Genomic DNA, 22403 nt, shown 5'->3' with positions numbered 1-22403 from the left:
TAAGATGAAGTATGTGAAATGCCTAGCACAGTGCCTGGCACCTAATAGATGCAGAATAAATATTAGGTTCCTCCCACCCTGAGAGTCCAGGGGTTGATGAGCACATATATTGGATGTATTTCTGGAGGCGTAATTGGGTACATTCTAGATTCTTCCAGAAACTCACAATTTTCTCACATGGGGCGGTGGGGAGAGCGAGGCAGGGGAGGGAAGGAGGCACGTTCTCTCTGCCGACGTCAGTAGCTCTTCCTCTTCTTCAGAGGCTTCAGGCCATTGCTGCTTTGGGCCTTAGGCTGTCCACCACGGCTGAAAGCACCGCCCCTGCAGCCTTGGCTCCCTCCGTCAGCATGTGCTCTACCTGCAAAGCTGACCAGTTCATAGGACCCTCCGTGAGGCTCCTAGGCTCGCACCCTGCCCCACCCCTACCTCACCACACCCCGTCAGGAGCTGGCCTGCCTAAGAAGCAGCCACCTTCGATTCCCAAAGACCCTAGAGCTGCAAGAGACCTGGAGAAGCCAGGACGGCCTGAGGTGCACATCAGAGGCAGGAGCGAGCCCTTTCCCCAGGAGGCATCCAGGGCCCCTGGTCCCCTTCCTCCCCGAGAGCCATTCAGCCCACGGTCTGCCACTAGCACGGGGCTCAGAGGAGCACAGCCACTGAGTCCCTCATTCTACACACAGGGAACCTGAGAGCCAGGGAGGGGAGCTCACTTGGACAAAGTGACACAGTGAACGGCATCCGCACTTAGATCTGGGCTTGGGTCTCATGCACGCCAGGCCCAGGCTCCTTAGCAGGACCTCCTATGACCCCCTTGCGCCCTGGGGTCTTCTTTCCATGCACAGATGCTCAGGAGACAGGAGATCCCTCATACCAGAGCCCACCAGGCCCGAGCACTAGTACAAGGTCTCACAAGCATGGAATGGCTGGGAGAAGAGGCAGAGCAGGAAGGAGGAAGATGCAGAGTGGAGGGGGGTGAGTGGGCGGGGCTGCTAACCCTCACTGAGAAACGGGAGAGGGACAGACCAGCACTGGGATTCGAGCCCCGTAGGTCAAGAGAACACAGGTAACATAGAAAAGAAAATGGGAAAATTATATTCCACCTTTAAACCTTGATCTTTCTAATCTATTAAAAAGGCAGCAGTACACACTTCCTCCTCTCGTCTCATGGGGTTTTAGTAAGGTCCAAACAGTAACAAGAGCAGCTCAAATTGTCACAGGCATTTAGGCTTCCAAAGCTTTTTTTCATATGTAGCGTACCACATTTAACTTATCACCATCCTATATGTGGGGGAGTGGGGGGGAAGGAGGCCAGACCCAAATGCACAAAAGCCAGGCAGGGAATGTGGGTGAAGCTGGTAGGTGACATGCTGATGCCCTACACCCCTTCTAAAGGGGGAGCTCCTACTCGGCCCTGTAGAGTGTTAGCAAGCTGGAACGAGGGCCCAGTGGCCTGATCAATAGGTTATCCAAGACAGGCTGGGAATCCAGATTTTTTCTTTTTTTTTTTTCGGTACGCGGGCCTCTCACTGTTGTGGCCTCTCCCGTTGCGGAGCACAGGCTCCGGACGCGCAGGCTCAGCGGCCATGGCTCACGGGCCCAGCCGCTCCACGGCATGTGGGATCTTCCCAGACCGGGGCACGAACCCATGTCCCCTGCATCGGCAGGTGGACTCTCAACCACTGTGCCACCAGGGAAGCCCCAGATCTTTTTATATAAAATTTCTATATTCTCAAATGTTTGCAAGTCATTCAAATTAAGAAAAGAAAAAAATACTAGTCGTCCAAGCAGAACACGTCTGTGGGCCAGATGTGGCCCACGGGCTGCTAGTTTGCAACTTTAGCTCTGAGTATCTACCGCAGTTTTTCCCCTTTTTGTAAAGGAAAAAAACAGTTTCAGAAATAAGATGATTTGGCCGAGGAGACCATGCCAGTTTAAGTGGCTGAGGAGGGATTCCACCTGGTGGTCTTACTATGCAGCCCAGTGCCCCCTCTACTACTCCATGGGTCAGTAGAGGTGAAAACACCTCCTGAGCCGTCCTGGAGCAACGGAAGGCCCCACAAGCCCAACAAATAATAATGAAAACACCGATCACCAGTTGGACCCCTGATGCAGCAACAAGCCCCCAAGACCCCGGGTCAGAGCCGGGCGGGGGCAGGGGGTGCCACACCTGCTGGCTCCTGGGCACGCCGTATCTCAGGTCGTTGACAAAGCGCTTGCAGTTCCCGTCGATCAGGCTGTACTGCGCTATCTTGCTGGTCATCTTTTTCATCTGCTGGATGACCTTGTCCACGGGCAGGGGCAGGTATGTCCCATCCAGCTCGTTGTTGACCTTCCAGGAGCAGCCATGCAGCACCGTCCTTCAGACAACTGTATTTCACCACCGCCCAGTTGCTGAAGACGGACGTGATGCTGCTGGCCTCAAATGCCTCACCTAGAGGCCAAAGACAAGCCAAAGTTGGAAGCTGCAAGGGGGCAGTGGGGCAGAGCACCAGCTCAGTCCAGCCGCTGGATCAGTGGCTCCTCTTGGTGTCCTGGTTTCACCGTCTCTAAAAGGCACAGCAGAGGATGGCAAGTTGGACTAAATGAACTGCAAAGGGCCAGCTTTCCGCACTCCCCACTTTCGACCACCACTGCAATCTCTTTCTCATCAAGCTCCAGGCGTACCTTATGGTGTAGGCCCAGACTCCACTCCGTGTACAGACCTGACCAAGTCCTAGGACTGGAGTCTTGCTTTCCTAACCAGACTCCAGCAATCTTCACAAACACGTGACGAATACCCTTACAGGTAAGAGTCAGCTCCTGGACAAGGGGCTGTCATGCGGTTCCAGGAATAGGCCTCCCTCTGCCACCATGCAGACCCGCTCCAGCCCGCTTCCACCCAGAGGCGCTCTGCCTTTCCCTCTGCTCAAGTGTCAGGATTCTCACTGAGTGTTTGTTTGAAAACAGGCTTCCACAGCTTGGAAAAGCAGAAACGTCTGAAAACTGCTGTATTACCATATTTAGTCCTTAGAGGAGGGAGAGCTCCTGAGAAGGTCTGGAAGCTGCCCAAGGCCAGGTGGGTGGTAATTTAATATCAGGACTGTTTTTCTGCTACAACCATATGGATAGGCAAACGTGGGAACCCTCCCCCTCTGTAAGTTGTCTGAGTGCAAGAAATGTCCCTTGTTCCTTTCTGAAGTATTTGACGACTATCTGCTGGTTTTGCAAAAGCTGGCAGTAGGCAATTCGGCTCTCAGCAACGAAGATGGCAGAATTCATGTTTGAAGGAAGATCTGATGGGGGGCGGTGGTGACAAAACCGTTAACTTGTACAACTCTTTGGTTACGCAAGAGGAAGGCTCCTGGACTTAGTCTGGAAAGGAGAGGTGAAGACGAATGCAACGTGGAGCAATTTTTCATCCTTCGTGTAGGCATCCAGACAGGAAGGGGGACGGGTGTGGGTGGATGGGGTGGGGAAGCAAAGCCAGGGGAGAGGGACTCTGCTCTGCAGGAAGGTCTCAGCCAGGTGAGGGGCGGGGCCCACCGAGGGGGACAGGAGACAAGGATGAGAGCTGTGAACAAGGTGCGGCCACAGGCATTTGGTACCAGTGCCCTTCTGTAATCTAATCTTGAACGGGCAGTACTCGCACAGGAGGCAAAAATCCCCAAAGCATCAAAGATTACACAGAGGAGCCCCCGCCTCCCCTTCTCCCAGCTCCCCCATCTCCTGAGGCCACTATGTGACCAATGGTTCTGGATGTCCACTTTTAAGCTGTTTCACATTCTGTGCTGTCATCTTCCAGTATCACCACTTCTGCCCCCATCGAATCTCCACCAAAATTTAATTAGTCACCCATTTAATCTCAGCCCTGTGTTAATGCTGCAATGAAAGGAGAACGATGCCCACGCTGGGGGTGGTGCAGCCTGGGACGGGTTGGTAAAGCAGGGAGACAAGGTGAGGATGGAGGTGCCAGAGGTGACCAGGAAGCCAGATGGATGCAGCAGCATTTGGGGCAATAGGAAGCAAGTGACAATCAGAACACATAAGCATCTACACCCCTCCCAGGGGACCCTCAGAAATAGAGGAAGGGTATTGAACTGCTGTCATTACAAAACGGAGGCTCCGGTCCTTACGCTTCTATTTTAAAAGAAAGAGTGGTCTAGGTGGTCAGGGAACTTAGGAATGATCTTGATACTTTTATCTGTCTTAGGGCTGGACACTCAGTGGTTTTTGGTGGACAGAGACCAAGCTCTATCACACAGTAAATTAAGGTCCAGTCATGCTTTGGGTGTTCTGTTGCTAAAGTAAGGCAGCAGCTGAGGAACACAGTAATTCGCTGTCCTTCTCTTTACTTTGCTAACTTCAATATCAATATTTCAATAGAGTATTCACTCTGACTTGTGGGAGCAGGTGGACCACACAGTCATCTTCCACATAGACAGCCCAGTGCTCGTAGCCAACCCGGAAAATCTCAATCAGGTCTCAGGTCTGGGTCTTGGTTTACCCTATGATGGAAGTGGAATGGAATGGAATGGAATGGAATGAAATGAAATGAAATAAAATAAAGTAGACTTCACATGCCCAAGGAAGTCCAGAGACCTCCTTGTTTGGGGATCAGCTACAGCTCAGCCTGAAGACACTGCCTTTCATCACTTTACAGAAACCCAGGCTGCAAAAAGCTCTCTTCACACAAATGGCCGAGGGACCCGCCCACTCCTGCTACCACCCTCATTATTAAAGCCACCGAGGCTGACAGTGCCAGCTCCAAATGCACAGCTCCGTACGCATACATGCCCTGTGATAAGCAAAGGAGCTCCTGTAAGCATTTCTCCTTGAAACTCAGCACCGTGAGAGCTTTCTCAATAGAGGGCGCTAGAGAGACACTGCAAGAGGAAAAGGTTCTCCTGCAGGTTCTGGCTTTGGGCTGGGGAGTTACACCAAACTCCCATTCTTGGGATAAATCTCACCTAGTAATGATGTATAATCCTTTTTATATGTTGCTGAATTCAGTTTGCTACTATTTTGTTGAGGACTTTCACGTCTACATTCATAAGGGATATTAGTCTGTAGTTCTTTTCTTTGCCTGACTTTAGTATCAGGGTAACATTGACCTCAGAATGAGTTGGGAAGCATTCCCTCCTCTATTTTTAGAGTTTGTGAGGGACTGGTAATTGGTAATTCTTCTTCTTCAAATGTATGGTGAAGTCCTCTGGGCCTGAATTTTTCCTTGTGAAAAGATTTTTATTTACTAATTCAATTTACATGTTATAGGTCTGCTCAGATTTTCTAGTTATTCCTGAGCCAGCTTTGTAACCTGTGTCTTTCTGAGAGTTTGTTCATTTCATGTAAGTTTTCTAACTGTTAGCATAAAGTTATTCACAGTATTCCTTTATTATCCTTTTAATTTCTGTAAGACTGGTAGTAAACCACCTCTTTCATTCTTGATTTTGGTAACTTGAGTTTTCTTTTTCTTGGTCAATGAACGTAGCCAAAGTTTTGTCGATTTTATTTATCTTCTCAGAGAACCAACATATGGCCTCACTGATTTTCTCCATTTATTTCCATTTTCTATTTCATTGATTTCTGCTCCAATACTTATTATTTCCCTCCTTCTGCTTGCTTTGGGTTTAGTTTGCTTTCCTTTTTCCAGTTTACTGAGGTAGGAATTTGGATTATTGATTTGAAATCGTCCTTTTTTTTCAAAAGATTTTTTCGATGTGGACCATTTTTAAAGTCTTTATTGAATTTGTTACAATATTGCTTCTGTTTATTATGTTTTGGTTTTTTGGCCACGACACATGTGGGATACTAGCTCCCCGACCAGGGATCAAACCCGCACCAGCCTATATTAGATTTTATTCTAAGCACTGCTTTAACTGCATCTCATAAAACTTGATATGCTCTGTTTTCATTTTCATTCAACTCAAAATATCTTCCAATTTCTCTATTTTTTCTTTTACCCATGGGTTATTTAGAAGTATGTTTTTGAATTTCCAAATACTTGTAGATTTCCCAAATTTCATTCTGTTATTAATTTCTAATTTAATGTCATGTGAACAAAGAAATATTTTATATTATTTCAATCCCTTTAAATTTGCTGAGACTTGCTTTATGGCCTAGAATATGGCATCTCCTGGGGAACATTCATGTCTGCTTATGAAGAATATGTATTCTGCTACCGTTGGGTGGACTATTCTGTAAACGTTAGTTAGGTCAAGTTAATATCGTCGTTCAAATCTTCTATATGCTCACTGATTTTCTGTCACATTGTTCTATCCAGCATTGACACTGTAGTATTTAAAACCCCCAACTATTATTTCTGAATTGTCTATTTCTCCCTTCAATTCTGTCAGCTTTTGCTTCATGAATTTGGGGATTATGTCGTTAAATGTGTGTGTTTATAACTGTTACAGCTTCATGATGAATTAACGCTTTATCATTGCAAACAGTTTCTCTTTTTTCCTAGTAATACTTCTTCCCTTAAAGTCTATTTTTTCTGATATTAGTGTAACCACTCCAGCTGTGGTTCTGCTTGCATCTTTTTACATCCTTTTACTTCCAACCTATTTATGACCTTGAATCTAAACTATGCCTCTTGTAGGAGGCATATAACTGGATCTTGTGTTATCAAGTCAGATGATCTCTGCCTTTTCCGGACTGTTTAATTGAGTCACACTTCTCCCTGTTGATTTGATTTCTCCCTGTCCATTTCAGCCTCCCTCCCTTGTGCTATTATTGTCATATTTATTACATCTTGGCATGTTAAAAGGCCAAAAATAAAATTTTATAATTACTGTTTAATTCGATTGTCCTTTTAATTAGGATAAAAGCTAAAATACATATTTATACTCTTTGATAATAATAACCAATGTAATTACCTTTATGGGTGCTTTTTTTCTTTTCCTTTTTACCACACCGCATGGCTTGTAGGAGCTTAGTTGCCTGACCAGGGATTGAACCTGGGCCCTAAGCAGTGACAGAGCAGAGTCTTAACCACTGGGCCACCAGGAATCTCCCATGCTTTGTATTCTTTCATGTGGATTAGTTACTATCTGGTGTGACTTCCTTTCAGCCTGAAGAATTTTCTTTGCTATTCCCTTTAAGGCAGTCTTCACTTATCTGAGACTACCTTTATTCTACCTTCTTTTTTTTTGTGGTACGCGGGCCTCTCACTGTTGTGGTCCCTCCGTTGTGGAGCACAGGCTCCAGACGCTCAGGCTCAGCGGCCATGGCTCACGGGCCCAGATGCTCTGCGGCATGTGGGATCCTCCCGGACCGGGGCACGAACCCGCGTCCCCTACATCGGCAGGCGGACTCTCAACCACTGCGCCACCAGGGAGGCCCCTACCTTCATTTTTGAAAGACAGTTTACTGGATATAGGATTTTTGGTTGACATTTTTTCTTTTGGAACTTTTCAAATGCCATTCCACTGCTTTCTGGCCTCCGTCGTTTCTGATGAAAAGCCAGCTATCAATTTTATTGTGGTTCCCTTGTACATGATGAGTCTTTCTTTCTCTTGTTGCTTTCAAGATTTTCTCTTTGTGTTTGGCTTTCAGCCGTTTGGATTCTGATTCCCCCCCAGGGCTGGTGGTTGCCGTTGTTTGTTTGCTTAGAGGTTTGCCTGGATTGATTCTGTGGTGTCTGTTTCCCTCAGAGCAACCAATGGTGTATATGCTTCAGTTTTGTTTGTTTTTTCTTGCTCTTATTTTTAAGCCTGGCATAAAAATAATGGTCAGCCAGTGACTGGTCAGAGGTTAAGCCACATCTTGGGCCAATAAGGCATCACTCTTTTCCTACGGAGCTCGGCGTGGTTTGGAGAATTCATTCAGGTTCTAAAGTTTTAACGTCTGTCCCAGCTGTTACTTTCTGCATTCACAAGGCCTCATGTTCCCCCAGGAGCCAGAGACTCACGCAGGCCCCTCTATTCTCTCCCAAATGTGTGTGCAGCCTTGTGCACTCCTTAGAGAACAGCAGCTTTTCTAGACCCTCTTTAGCTGTCTCATTACCTGGGTTTCCGTATTATAAAGTTCTGGCTGGTCTGTTAGTCCACCATTTGTCCCAACCAGTATTGCAACCTCAGGCTAGGCCTTCCATGATGTTTGTCACTGAGATAACTATTGTTTTCCACAACATCTCTGGGCATGGAATTTTCCACACTCTGCTCCAAATAAAGTTGCCCTCTGCTGCCACTGCCAGTCCTCCTGGCAGGTCCCACCCACCCAGGTAACAACTTCCCCACCACAGAGCTGGGGGAGGTGGGGGACGTACTAAGACACTACAGATCTCCACTGTTCTGAGATTCCAAGATTCAGTAGGCTTTCTTGATTCAACACTTATCAATTTGTTGTCTGCTTTTGGTCAAATTCCAGAGTCTTTAAATGGTTGTCTTTGATGGTTCTGTCCAGCTTTATTTTTGCTGTTTGGGGAGATTTTTCTGAGATGCTCTGTTAGCCACTCCAGATGTCCTGCCCACTTGATGGAATGAATTTTTATGGGTAAAAAGCAGACCATCTACTCAGTGATATTACATGGAAGGAACTGAGGCCAAGAAAGGGAGTGGATTTTAGAATTTTTATGGGCAAAAAGCAGGCCAAGAAAGATGAAGTGCTTCGTCCAAGGTCCTAGGCAAGTCAGTGGCAGAGCTAGGACCAGAACTGGGGTCCTGGACCAAACCAACTCCTTCTGCCTTAAAGAGAAAATACGGTGGCAACTGAGCTCCCACTAGAGGGCGCCCCAAACTAGCCTTCTCATCTGGAAAGCAGAATCACTATCCTTGTTTTTTCCTCGAATTATCTGCCAGTAGGAAGACCGCACAATTCATTGTGATGCTAGTCTAAGCCAAAAAAAAAAAATCAAAAGAAATCCACGTGCTGGTCATCAAGGATGCTGAACAAGCTTTGTGGTACAGGAAACAAAAAATTCTGGGGTTCAGGGGAGTGGATTTTAGAATTTTAAGTTTTCTTTTGTTCCTTAATACTCTCCACCTGCAATATTGCCACTGGATAGGGGTAGTCAGGTGGAAACTTGAATGGGATTCACAACAGACTTAATAGTCACCTAGCGTTACCTGCTCTCTTGCTGAAGTTTCTCCCACTATAAATTGATGGTATTGAGCTTTGAGTCTCAACCTTGGCTACACATGGAAATCACCTGCAGAGCTTTTAAAAATTAAGATTGATGTGGAGTATGGCCTGGGAACCAGAATTTTAAGAGCTCCCCAGGTGACTCTAATGGCAGCCAAGGTTGTAGCCATATTGGGAGCTTTTCCAAGGTCCCATCCTTCCTTTTTCCTTAACTTTAGCCTGTCCCCAGCATTTCATGAACCTTAGGGAACCTGTCTATATCCTCCAGGGCGAACTCCACTCCCAGCTGATGCTCCAATCTTCAAATCCAGATTAAGGTTTCCCTGCCCCTTTTTCTCTCTTTGGAATAAGATATGACTTTGAAATCCTCCATCCATCTGCTATTTATTTCCTTTGCACAAGCTGGCAACCCAGCTCCGGCCCTTCTCCCAGAAATAGGCACCTGGTTGGAAAAACCGGTCTTTCATAAGGCCGCTGGATGGTAACAGTTTCTGAAAGTCTTATAATTATGACAGGGGTGGTGCAGGGAAGTGGGTGGAGGGCTCGTTCCTGCCTGCAGCATGCGGCAGGGAGGCAGGAACAAAACCACAAAGACAGAGCTTTCTTTTGAACTCCTGGGAGTAAAAATGTAAAGTCCCTAGCTGTTTCTGAAACACACTGATTCTTGGGTCAGTCCCTGACCAGGCACTGGAGCAGATGTGGGAAGCTGGGAGCAGAAGAAAATCATCATGATACAGGTATTAGGAATTTCACTTTCAGCTCTGATCCTAACCCAGATGATACCTCAGAAATAAAACCTGAAGCCTCAGACACGGACATGACGCCAAGGAGAGAATTTGAGTTAGAATGGTAGGCAGAGAATTGAGTGACATGATATACTTAAAGTGATGAAAGGGAAGAACCTACAACCAAGATTACTCTACCCAGCAAGGATCTCATTCAAATTCGATGGAGAAATCAAAAGCTTTACAGACAAGCAAAAGCTAAGAGAATTCAGCAGCACCAAATCAGCTCTACAACAAATGCTAAAGGAACTTCTCTAAGTGGGAAACACAAGAGAAGAAAAGGACCTACAAAAACAAACCAAACAAAGATTGGTTTTGACATGTATACACTGATGTGTATAAAATGGATGACTAGTAAGAAAAGAAAGAAAGAAAGAAAAAAAAGGTATAGGGAAGATAATCGTAAAAGATTTGGAAAAATTGTAAATACTTAAAAGATATCTGCACTCAGATTGCTTTACAAGCATCTTCAAGTTTATGTACCATCTAAAAGAAATGGAAAATAGAAATCATAGAAGATACTTTTTGTACTTAAGCAAGATTCATACTCAAAGAAAAAGTTTTACTCCAAGTCAACAGATTAGCATATAAATACATATAAATGTTCATTTGTAGGGGTTTTGTGTGTATGTATTTATTGAAATAAAATGTGCATATTTCTTTAAAAAAAAAAAAGAATGGTAGGCAGCTACAAAGTCATAGAAAGAAGACAGGGTTTGTTGTTAGGAGACCTGGTTCAAATCCCAACTCTGCCACTTACTAGGTGTTCGACACATTCTCAGTAGAACTTCCGAGAGAGCAAAGATGTTGGTCTTTACAAAAGAACATTTTACAAATGTCGAAAGATTATTGTATGCCCCAACGGAGCGCCTCACTCCTAATTACTCTGCCATGGTGAACATTTTTCTAATCCCTTGCAGTGAATACGATGGTTTTATTCCCCCCAGAAATTCTCCCTTTATGTATTCAATCAACAAATATTTATCAAGCACCTACTGGTTTAAGCACTGGGAATACAGCAGTGAATAAGGCTGACAAAAGCTCTGCCCTCTTTTGGAAGGAGACAGACAGTCAATAAGCAAAATGACTATATAATGTGATACATGCTATCAAGGCAGTAAATGGGGTGATATGATGGAATGCTAAGACTACTTTAGTACCATATGTACTAAAGTGTAGCCATGGTAGATGGTCTGGATTCTTCTGATAGCAGCTGTCTCATTTCTCTTTGGGTAACTTCTCCCTTCCTCCCCAGCCCTGTGATCCTAGTGGGGATGCCAATCATTGCACCCTTTCAACTCAGGCCAATCCGAGCCTTTCCCTTGGGATTCTTTCTTAATTATTATTGAGGTATAGCTGGCATGCAGCACTATACTAGTTTCAGGTATCCAACATAACAATTTGATATTTGTATATACTGCAGAATGGTCACCGCCACAATAAGTCTAGTTAGCACCCATCACCACACATAGTTACAGAATTTGTTTTTCCTCGTGAAGAGAACTGTTAAGATTTAGTCTCTTAGCAACTTCCAAATATGCAATACAGCATCATTAATTATAGCCGCCATGCTGTACATCACAGCCTGTTCGGTTTTATAACTGAACATTTGTACCATTTGACCCCCTTCACCCATTTTGCCCACCTCCCACCCCCTGCCTCTGGTGACCACCAATCTGTTCTCTGTATCTATGAGCTCGGGGCGGGGGGGGTTTGTTTGCTTGGTTGGTTAATTGGGGTTTGTTTGTCTGTTTTCAGGATTTTTTTGTGTTTAAAGCAAGGGAAGAGATGTTGTCTATTTCCTCTGGGGTTGCTAAGCAGGGCCTCCCTTCTCTAAACTGCATGGAAGAAGCTGTTGATGTAGAGAAAAATTGAGGCCATCGATCTGAAAGAAACCAAGGGGAGAGGTGGCCAGACAGACAGGATCGCCTGGCAGCGACAGGGGCCCAGATCCTGGTACCAGTCTCTAAAGAGCCCAGATCTGCCCAGGTTCCTACGGTGAGTCCTCCCTGACTCTAAGTTACCCTAGTAACCTTGCAATTTAAAAAAATCTCTTCTTGACTTATACTAGCAAAGCTGGTTTTCTATAATCCAACTGAAAGGGGAGTGGTGTGGCAGAGGGTGACCGTGGATACACTCTGGGCCCCAAGGGCAGGAGAGACCTCTATGAAGAGGTAAGATTTAGGCTGAGAAGGTAAAGGCACGAGGAAGAAAATTATGTGACCATCTGGAGGGTCATTCCAGGCAGGGGCAGGACAAAGACTCTTGGGCAGGAGGGTTTAGTGTGGCTGAATATGAAGGGAGAGAAGGTCGGATGAGACTGTAGAAGAAGAAAAGGACCCCATCGTGGTGGAGGTGGAGGTCTTTCCGACACCAGTTATAGACAGGAGACCGTGAGGGCAGACGAGTCCTTCAGGATACTGGTTGTGAAAGGGAGGAGGGGTACCAGGTGGGAAATGGACAGAAACAGGGGTCCAGGGAGGGCATTTTCAAGACAGGAAAGACGACAGCACACGAGTGCTGGTAGCACGGCTCCAGCGGGAGGGAGATGTTGAAGGCAGCAGAGAGAGGAGATTAATCAGCAGCAAAGGGGCCTGAAAAAGTGGGAGGGGCTGAGATCAAGAGCCCCCGAGGAAGAGCTGGCCTTCCCATAGAGAGGTCAGGGAGGGCCTTTCTGACCAGAAGACACGCACTGGTCTGCTTGGGCTGCCATAACAAAATACCACATGCTGGGTGACTTAAACAAGGGAAATTTATCTTCTCACAGTTCTGGAGGCTGGCGAGTCCAAAGACCAAGGTGCCAGCAAGGTAGGTTTTGCTCTGAGGCCTCTTCTCTTGGCTTGTAGGCAGCTGCCACCTCACTGCAAGCTCACGTGACGACACATGGGAGATCTCAGTTCCCCAACCAGGGACTGAGCCCTGGCCACAACAAAGAAAGCTCCTAATCCTAACCACTAGACCACCAGGGAACTCCCAAGTGACTACTTCTTTGTGTGTGGAGAGAGAGAGCTAGCTCTCTGGTGTCCCTTCTTATAAGGGCACTAATCCTATCATGTTAGGGCCCCACCCTTATGATTCCATTTAACCTTAATTACTTCTTACTCCAAATAGAGTCATGCTGAAGATTAGGACTCCAACATATGAATGTGGTGGGGGGAGGGAGGGACCCACATACACTGAGTCCATAACATATGTGAGCTGGATTTGCAAAACCAGGAAAGAGCAGTTTTGGCAACCCAGTGAGTGCAAAGGCTCTGAGAAAGGGAGGACTTGGGTTCATGAAATGTACAGAAAAGAGGCGGGGATGGTTGGTACAGAGTGATCAGGGGGAGGAGAGAGATACAAGGTGAATCTGGAGATGATATACAGATCCAGACAATAGAAAGCAAAAAGGAGAGAATGTGGGCAGGGTGGGGGGTGGACGCGTGTCCATGGTGAGCAATCTCTGAGGCCTCATTTGAGTAAAAGAGCTGGCGCTCCTCATGTGCTAGGACCTCAAGATGCATTTATTTCATCTGTCCTATCTTGGCATTAATTCACCCCTGTTACACAAAGCAGTAAGTCGTTCCATGTATTTTAAAGGGTATGTACATGTCTTGATGAAATCAGCACAAATAGGAGTCAAATGATAGAGCCTCAAAATGGCATGAGGTTAGTGAAGGTGAAAAGTAAGCATGTCCGTCAAAGACCTACACGTAGACCTCAATCAGGTTAAGATAAAAACAGAACAGCTTGAAGTGACACATCCCAGCAGGTTTTTGTCCTGACTCTCTGAAACAGGGGCAAGTGAATGAAACCATGTATTAATGTTACACAAAGTTTCATATGGGGAGCTGGTAATGACGTTGCTTGTCATTTTATAAGATAAATTCCTCTCTTCCTCCTATTACCCAAATAGTCCACAAGCACCTTGAGGCCAAGGACAAGACTAGCCTCCCAGATCTCTGCTGAGTAAAACACTGTAGAGAAGCAATGCTATACACTCCTTATTTCGCTATTATTAAGTAAAATCCTATTCATCTTGTATTACATTTTTGCCATTAATACTGAGTTCTACAGACCTGCTTTTGCTTATAACGTTATCAAAAGAAACTCCAGAGTGCTCACTTCGGCAGCACTTATACTAAAGAAACTCCAGAGCCTAACCTTAAAAAATGCAAATCCTGGGGCTTCCCTGGTGGCGCAGTGAGCCTGCCGACGCAGGGGACGCGGGTTCGTGCCCCAGTCCGGGAGGATCCCGCATGCCGCCGAGCGGCTGGGCCTGTGAGCCATGGCCGCTGAGCCTGCACGTCCGGAGCCTGTGCTCCGCGGCGGGAGAGGCCACAGCAGTGAGAGGCCCGCGTACCGCCAAAAAAAAAAAAATGCAAGTCCTTATAAATTTCCATTTAAAAGGAGTCTTCGCTTTGTGACCACCTAGAGGGGTGGGATACGGAGGGTGGGAGGGAGATGCAAGAGGGAGGAGATATGGGGATATATGTATATGTATAGCTAATTCACTTTGTTATAAAGCAGGAACTAACACACCATTGTAAAGCAATTATACTCCAATAAAGACGTTAAAAATAAATAAATAAAATTAAGTGTTTAAAGTGATGGCCACCCTGCAGCTGCAGAGATAGCTGTATCTTTCCACGGCATCAAGCTTGCTAAAGAATCTGGCTTGACAAAGTATCAAATTGAGAACACAAGAGTATCAGGTTTGAGAGACTGTGCAATATGGAGGCTTCCTGAATATTCATTAACCGTCACCAGCTTGTTCTGTTCTCTGTTAATATAAATCAGTCCTTAGAATATCATCTGAACAAAGTGGTCTTGAGACATTCTAGAAACTGTTGTAGTTCAAGGAGGAACTGAAATTCCTATTGGTGGTTGGGCTTGATAACTCACCGGCCTGGTAATAATGTTGGAATCTTGACGCCTCTATATTCCTAAACCATAGGAATTGAGACCAACTCAATTGGCGCCTTCCTCTCCTATCATAGAATGAGAAATAAAAACCTTTGACTGTAAGGATTATTATTTTACTAAAGAGATTAAGAGTCTCACCACCACTTGAACAAGTACAACGTAGCGAGTCATAGTAAATCCAGCAGTAACTGTGATGGCCAAGCTCTCTAGCAGACCCTGAGTACCTCGGATCACATGACACTACAATCACTGCTAGAAGACACCTTCAAAACTTCGGATCAATCTACTCATGTTTTCTTATAATTTAAATTCTTTTAGAAGATAACTGTATATATCCGAGAGAACTGAAAGTGCGGACACAGGTCCACCCTTGTACATGAATGTTCATAGTGGCATTATTCCTAATAACCAAAGGTGGACGCAACCCAAACGTCCATCAACTGATGAATGGCTAAACAAAATGTACTGATAGTATATCCATACAATGGAACACTACTGGCCAATAAAAATGAATGAAATACTGACACGGGCTACAACATGGATGAACCTTATAAACATTATGCTAAGTGAAAGGAGCCAGATACAAGAGATCACAGATTGTATGATTCCATTCACATGCAACGTCCAGAAGAGGCAAATACTTAGAGACAAAAATCAGGTTAGCGGTTTCCAGGGACTAGGGACAAGGGAAAATGAGGAGACTGCTAATGATGTGGAGTTTCTTTTTAGGGTGATGAAAGCATTCTAAAATTAGACCATTATGATGGTTACACAACTCTGTAAATATACTAAAAACCACCACACGGTACACTTTAAAAGGATAAATTTTAGGTATGTGAATTATATCTCAATAAGGTTGTCATTTTTTAAAAGGTAACTGACAGCTTAAGCAAAAATACAATAACAACAATGTATGTTGGGATTTATAACATATGTAGAAGCAAAATGGATGTTAATAATGCAGTGAGGCCAGATATGGAGAAATGGAGCTACTGTAAGCTTCTTATACTATAAATAAAGTGGTACAGTATCACACAAAGGTAGACCATAATAAGTTAAAAATGTAGAATATAAAAACTAAAACAAGAATTAAAATTACAAAACACAAGGAATTATAGTCAATAAACCACAAATGAAATAAAACTGAATCACAAAAAACAATCAAAAAGAAGTCGGGGGAAAAAAGGAGAAAGGAAACAAAAAAACAGATAGGACAAATAGGAAATAACAGATAGGACAAATACAGATAGGACAAATAGGGATGGCAGACTTAAATCTCAGCCTATTAATAGTCACATTAAAGTACATAGTCTAAACGTCCTAATGAAAAGGTAGAGATTGTTGATTGGATAAAAAAATAAAACCCAACTATGCTACCTACAAGAAACACATTTTAAATATAAATGCATAAATAGGTTAAAAGGAGAAGGAAGAAAATGACATACCACGCTAACACTAATTGAAAGAGCTGGAGTGACTATATTAATATCAGACAAAGTAGACTTCAAAGCAATGAATCTTTCTAGGAATAAAGAAGGTATTATTTGTAATAATAAAGGAATCAATTCATCAATAATGAATAACAATACTAAATGTTTACATATCTAATGATACGACCTTATGATTCATTAAAAACAAACTGATAAAACTACAAAGAGAAATAAACAAATCTACAATTATAGCCAAAAATTTCAGTACTCCTCTATGTAATTAATAGAAAAATATAAACAGAAGACCTGAATAACACTATGAACCAACTTGACCTAATAGATATTTATAGACTACCCCATCCAACAATAGCAGAATACACGTTCTTCCCAAAAACTAACAATATTTACCAAGAAGGACCATATCTGGGGCTGTAAAACAAGTCTAGTTAAATTGAAATGGATTCAAGTCATACAAAATACATTCTCTGACCACAACAGAATAACTTAATAACCAAAAGATATCTTGGAAAATCTCCAAGCATTTGGAAACTAAATAACATTTGTCATAACCCACAGGAGATAAAAAGGGGGGGATTACTTTGAATTGAACAAAGATGAAAATACAACATGCCAAAATTTGTGGGACACCACAAAGCAGTGCTTAAGGGGAAGTTTATAGTAATAAATGCCTATAATAGATAAGAAGAAAAGTCTGAAATCAGTGTCCTCTACTTCCACCTGAAGACAGAAAAAGAAGTGCAAATTAAAACCAAAGTAAATAGAAAAAAGGAAATAATAAAAATCAGAACAGGATCAGAGATAGAGAAAACAGAAAAACAACAGAAGAAAATCAATGAAATCAAAAGTTGGTTCTCCGAGAAAATCCATAAAATTGTTAAAACTAATCGAATTGATCAGGGAAAAAAAGAGAAAACGCAAATTACCAATATCAGGAATGAGAGAGGTGACATCATTACATGTCCTACAGATACTAAATGGATAACAAGGGAAAATTATGAACAACTTTATGCCAATGTATTTGACAAAGCTCACTCAAGAAGAAACAGATAATGTGACTATCCCAAAATATATGAAGGAAATTGATTTTGTAGTTAAAAATCCTTCAAACAAAGAAAATACCAGGCCCAGACAGCTTCACTGGTAAATTCTAACCAACATTAAAGGAAAAAATAATACCAATTCTTCACAAGAATTCTGTGGAGTAGGAATACTTCCGAACTCATTCTATGAGGCTTGCATTACCGTAATACCAAAACAGACAACTACAAGAAAATAAAATTTAACAAATTAATACCCTTTATGAACATAAATGCAAAAATTCAAAGCAAAATTTTGTAAATTGCATAAAACACTATACAAAAAGAATAATACATCATGGTCACATGTGTTTTCCCCCCCAGGATTTCTAGGTTGTTATAACATCTGAACACCAGCCAATATAATTCAAACTAAAAAAGAAAAATTATATGATCATCTCAATAGGTACAGAAAAAGCATTCGTTAAAATTCAATGTCTATTCCTGATTTTTTTTCCCAAAGAAACTCTCAACAAACTGGTAAAAGAAAGGAACTTTCTTAACCTAATAAAAGGCATCTATGAAAAACCTACAGCTTACATCATACTAAATGGTAAAGACTGAATGCTTTCCCTCTAAGTTAAGGAATTAGATAAAGATGTCTGCTCCCACCACTTCCATTAAGCATTGTACTGAAGATTCTGGCTAGTATCAGTACAATTTAAGACAAAAATAAAGGCATCCAGCTAGGAAAGGAAAAAGTGAAACTGTCTTTATAGGTGACATGATATGTAAAAAGTCTAATGGAATCGACCCAAAAAAAGTTACTCAAGTAAATAAGTCAGTAAATAAGGTTGAAGGATACAAGATAAGTATCCTTATCTAAGTACCCTGGAAAAAGTCAATTATATTTCCAATTACTAGCAATAAACAATCAGAAATTGACATTTTTTTCACTTTAAATGTTCAAAATTGAAATTTAAAATTTTCTGAAATACCATTTCAATAGCATCAAAAACTATGAAATACTTTCAAAAAGATGTGCAGGATCTGAAGCTGAAATTTACAAAACACTGCTGAGAGAAATTAAAGAAGACCTAAGTAAATAGAACACCTTGTTCATGAGTCATGAGACAATATTGTGAAGACACCAATTCTCTTAAAATATGATGTGATTCCAGGGAAAATCTCAGCAGGCATTTTATAGAACCTAGGATAGCCAAAACTACTTTGAAGAAGAACAACAAAATCGGAGGGCTAACATTCTTGACTTCAAGAGTTATTACAAAGCTACAGTAATCAACATAGTGTGGTATTGGCCTTACAGTAGGCAAATGGGATCAATGGAATAAAACAGCCCAGAAAGGGACCCACTAGTATGTGGATAACTGGTTTTTACAAGGTGCAAAGGCAACTCAGTGGGAAAAGGATAGTCATTTCTAGAAATGGTGCTGGAATAGCTTGATAGCCACGAGGAAAAAAAATAAACGTTGATCTATACCTCCTGCCATATACAAAAATCAACTCAAAATGTATCAAAGATGTAAACGTAATGTGTAAAAACTAAATGTAAAAACTAAAACTTTAAAATAGCTGGAAGCAAAGAGGAGAAAACCTTTGTGACCTTGGTTTAGGCAAAGATTTCTCAGCTACAACACCAAAGGCACAATTCATAAAAGAAAAACTTCTAAACTGGACCTCAACAGAGTTAAAATTTTTTGTTCTTCAAAAGATACTGTTAAGAAAACAAAAACACAAACCACAGACTGAGAGAGAATATTGCAAGTGATGATGAACTTCATCTGTACTTGTATACAGAATTTCTGAAGAACTCTCAAACAGATAAACCAAGAGAAAAAATAGGCAAAAGATTTGGATATTTCACCAAAGATTATATATAAATATAAGGAAAGCAAATAAACACAGGCAAAGATTTTCAACATCATTAGTCATTAAGGGAATGCAAAGTACAACGGCAATGAGATACCGACATACATATTAGGAGAGCTAAAGTTAAAGAGATTGACCAAACCAAATGCTGATGAGGACGAGGAGGAACTGGAACTCTCCGGTACTGCTGGTGGGAATGTAAAAGGGCACAACCACTTTGGAAAACAGTAAGTTAAACAAACATCTACCAAATGATTTAGCCACTATATTCCTACATATTCACCCAAGAGAAAACATATGTCTATACAAAGATCTGTAAACAAATGTTCATAGCAGCTTTATTTGTAACAGCCAGAACTGGAAACAACCCAAATGCCCATCAAGGGGTGAATGGATAAATAGTGGTCTATCCATACAATGAAATCCTGCTCAGTAATAACAAGGAGTAAACTACTGATAACCTGCAACATGGATATAATTTGAAATAATTACGTGAAAGGAGGCAGACAAAAAAGAGCACATACAATATGATTCCATTTATATAAGTCTCTAGAAAACGCAAACTAACGCATAATGACAGAAAGTGCATCAGTTGTTGCCTGGGGATGGGTGTGGGAAGAGGGAGGGGTTTACAGAAGGGAACAAAGAAAGCTTTGGGAGTGATGGAGATGTTCGTTATGTGGATTATGGTGATGGTTTCATGGGTGAATACATATGTCAAAACATATCCAAATGTATATTGCATATTCTGAATATATGAAGTTTATCGTATGTCAGTTATACCTCAATAAAGCTCAATAATCAGCTCCGTAAAGCTGTTTTTAAAAAATTTTAAAGGCATAAGCAACATCCCAAATCAGTGTACAATTCAACCTGCTACAGTATAAATAAAGTAAAATACAATATTATGTGGGGAAGAAGTCGTCAGGAAGTTAAAGATATGCCTGGTCTGAGAATTCCTGAGATACCCACCTCTGCTGCCTGCTTTATTAACCTTCCCGCACTCCCAGGCTCCGGAGCTGAATTCCACTCTGCTCTCTTCTGGTTGGGTGTGGACTCCAAGGGCTTCTCCCTAAATGAATTTTGTGATTATACAGTTAATAAACAAAACACTTTTTCACAATTATTGGAAATTCTGTATTACTTCAGATTTACGATTTTAAGATATCTTTTAGTTTTCAGATTATAGGAAACATTCCCCCCCCCCCAGCTTGTTTCTGTGATGCCATTTGCTGTTTTTTGCTTTTCAGACAATTGTTTAAAATGCTAATGATAGCAATGAGTTGCTTTCAGGGGCTTTCCCCCCCTCCTCTGATAATCTTTTTTTTTTTAGTATTTATCAAAGTGATACTTGGACATAGCTTTTTTAAAAATGGTAACTGTACATAATGACTTATACGGAAATGCAACAGGCCTCTGCTCTTTCCCTTCCCCTCCCAGTCCTCCTGGCCAGAGGCAAGCCCCTGGAACTCCTGAGCTGTTTCTTCCAATAATTAGCTCCATGTTTCTGAGAAATCTTGTTGACAACACTGTAACTGCAAGTAATGTGAAAGAAATCAGTATATTTTGTTCCTAGAAACAAAATGTTACAGGAGAGGACTGAAACTAAAGGTAGGAGTATGCTTTTGGGGTAGAAAAGTAGAGTGAAATATATGGGGGCCAAAAAGACCTGGGTTTGAATCCTGGCTCTGATATGTGCTGTTCAACCTTGAGCTAGTAAACTAGTCTGTCTGAACCTCAGTTTGATTGTCTATAAAATAGAGATGCTAATATTTTTCTCGCAGAGTTGTCAAGAGGGTTAAATGAGAAAGCATATGTACACATCTAATACATTACCAACCCCCAAATGGCATTTTCTTTACCTTCCCCAAATTTTAACTCTTCTCCAAAAGCACAGTATATGGGAGTGGGGGAGTGGGGGAACCCCTCATTTTCCATATTGCTCTTCTCCAAACTTTCAGCTCTCAGAATTTTAAATAGAATCAACTATCATGTTTTTAATGAAAGCGAATTGCAGAAATTGGCAAGAAGGTTGCATCATTCATTAGTTACTGAGCCCAGCTGGCAAAAGATTGTAAGCACTCTTGGAAAGCAATTCAGTTCTCAGGAGTCTGTAGAATGGCCTTGCGCTAGAAACTGCTACAAGGTAGCCTCCCTCCAGCAGGTCCCAGGACTGCCCTCTGGCTGTTATTACCAGGAGCACACCAGCCTTCCTTAGTGGTAGGCTGGTTCACAAAACCAGCTCAGGATTTGTTTTACAAAACTGTCATCAAAGTCGGTTCTTCAAAAGGCTTGTAGCCACCCAAAGACCCAGTCCTTACATACGAAGAATCTTACCCCTGCCGGACGGATGCTGCTCCTGCCCTGTTCTAACGTGCCCTGCTGTGGCTGCTTGGGCAAGAGCTGGACCAACTCTTGAGATCCCACAGATTCTTCTAATTCAAGGGGAAAAAAAATGTTATTGAATATTTAAACCACAACTGCCTTCTATAGGGCGTGAAACCCATGAAAGGAGGACTGGAGCGAGCACCTTGACAGCTATGCAGAGGTGGGAGCTCCAGTCTAGAACCAAGCCTGGCACCTGGTTAGCCCTCAATAAACTTTGGGATAAAGGGGATTGTGAGACCGTCCTGGAGAGGGCTCAGCTCCTCCGGGAAAGAGAGGCTTTGGAATTCCTGGGTACAGACTCGGGAAGAGGATGCCTCTATCCCAGATGGCAGAATCCTCGGGGCCAAACCCAATGGCAGAAGCTTCTGCGGAGCCAGAGCAGCTGTTATAACTCTACCTGCCCGGCAGCTACCCCGTCTGTCCCATTTCCACCCTAAATACAACAGGAAGGTAAATACTCGAGAGAGTCACTGGACGCCTGGTTCGCTTCGATTACATTAATAACCAACGATCACTCCAAAATATTCACTCATTTCGGTTAACAAGCATTTCGCACAATGAACAAATATCTACGAGAAGGAGAGTTGAAAGAAACCATGGTGACCTTTCTGGGGGTCCAACGGCCTGCTGGGGCCTGGAGAACGACCCCGGAAGGTTCCAGGCCCGGGCGTGGGGGCTTGGTGAGGCGGAGCCCCCCCTCCCGCGGCGACCCGACTGGGGCCCAGGCGAAAGTCCAGGAGGAGGCTGGGTGTCATTCGTCCGTACACTCGCGGTTTCCGAGGCGGCCTGAGGCGGGGCCGGGGGAACCTAGGGAGGGGGCGCCCGCACTCACGCTCGGCGGCGGGGCTCAGGCCCATCCCGCTGCTGCCGCCCTGCCGGTCCCCGGGCCTCGCTGGGGGCGA

The 22403-nt window shown here is 43.2% G+C and overlaps 1 protein-coding gene across 1 annotated transcript; it reads right to left on the bottom strand.

Moving 5' to 3' along the window:
* Nucleotides 1-265: 265 nt before the first annotated feature.
* On the bottom strand, nucleotides 266-22358 carry PLAAT5 (phospholipase A and acyltransferase 5). Its single transcript, XM_024749195.1, is given in 10 exon segments — nucleotides 266-358; nucleotides 2168-2353; nucleotides 2355-2426; nucleotides 4372-4463; nucleotides 4466-4484; nucleotides 20086-20181; nucleotides 21451-21548; nucleotides 22106-22187; nucleotides 22189-22280; nucleotides 22283-22358. Coding segments are annotated over 10 exon segments (906 nt in total).
* Nucleotides 22359-22403: the final 45 nt, after the last annotated feature.

The sequence above is a fragment of the Neophocaena asiaeorientalis genome, unplaced genomic scaffold (genome assembly GCF_003031525.2).
Source record: "Neophocaena asiaeorientalis asiaeorientalis breed wild unplaced genomic scaffold, Neophocaena_asiaeorientalis_V1.1 scaffold43, whole genome shotgun sequence".
Lineage (NCBI taxonomy): Eukaryota > Metazoa > Chordata > Mammalia > Artiodactyla > Phocoenidae > Neophocaena > Neophocaena asiaeorientalis.
Note: the sequence above shows the minus strand (reverse complement) of the source record. Positions and strands in the feature narration are given on the sequence as shown.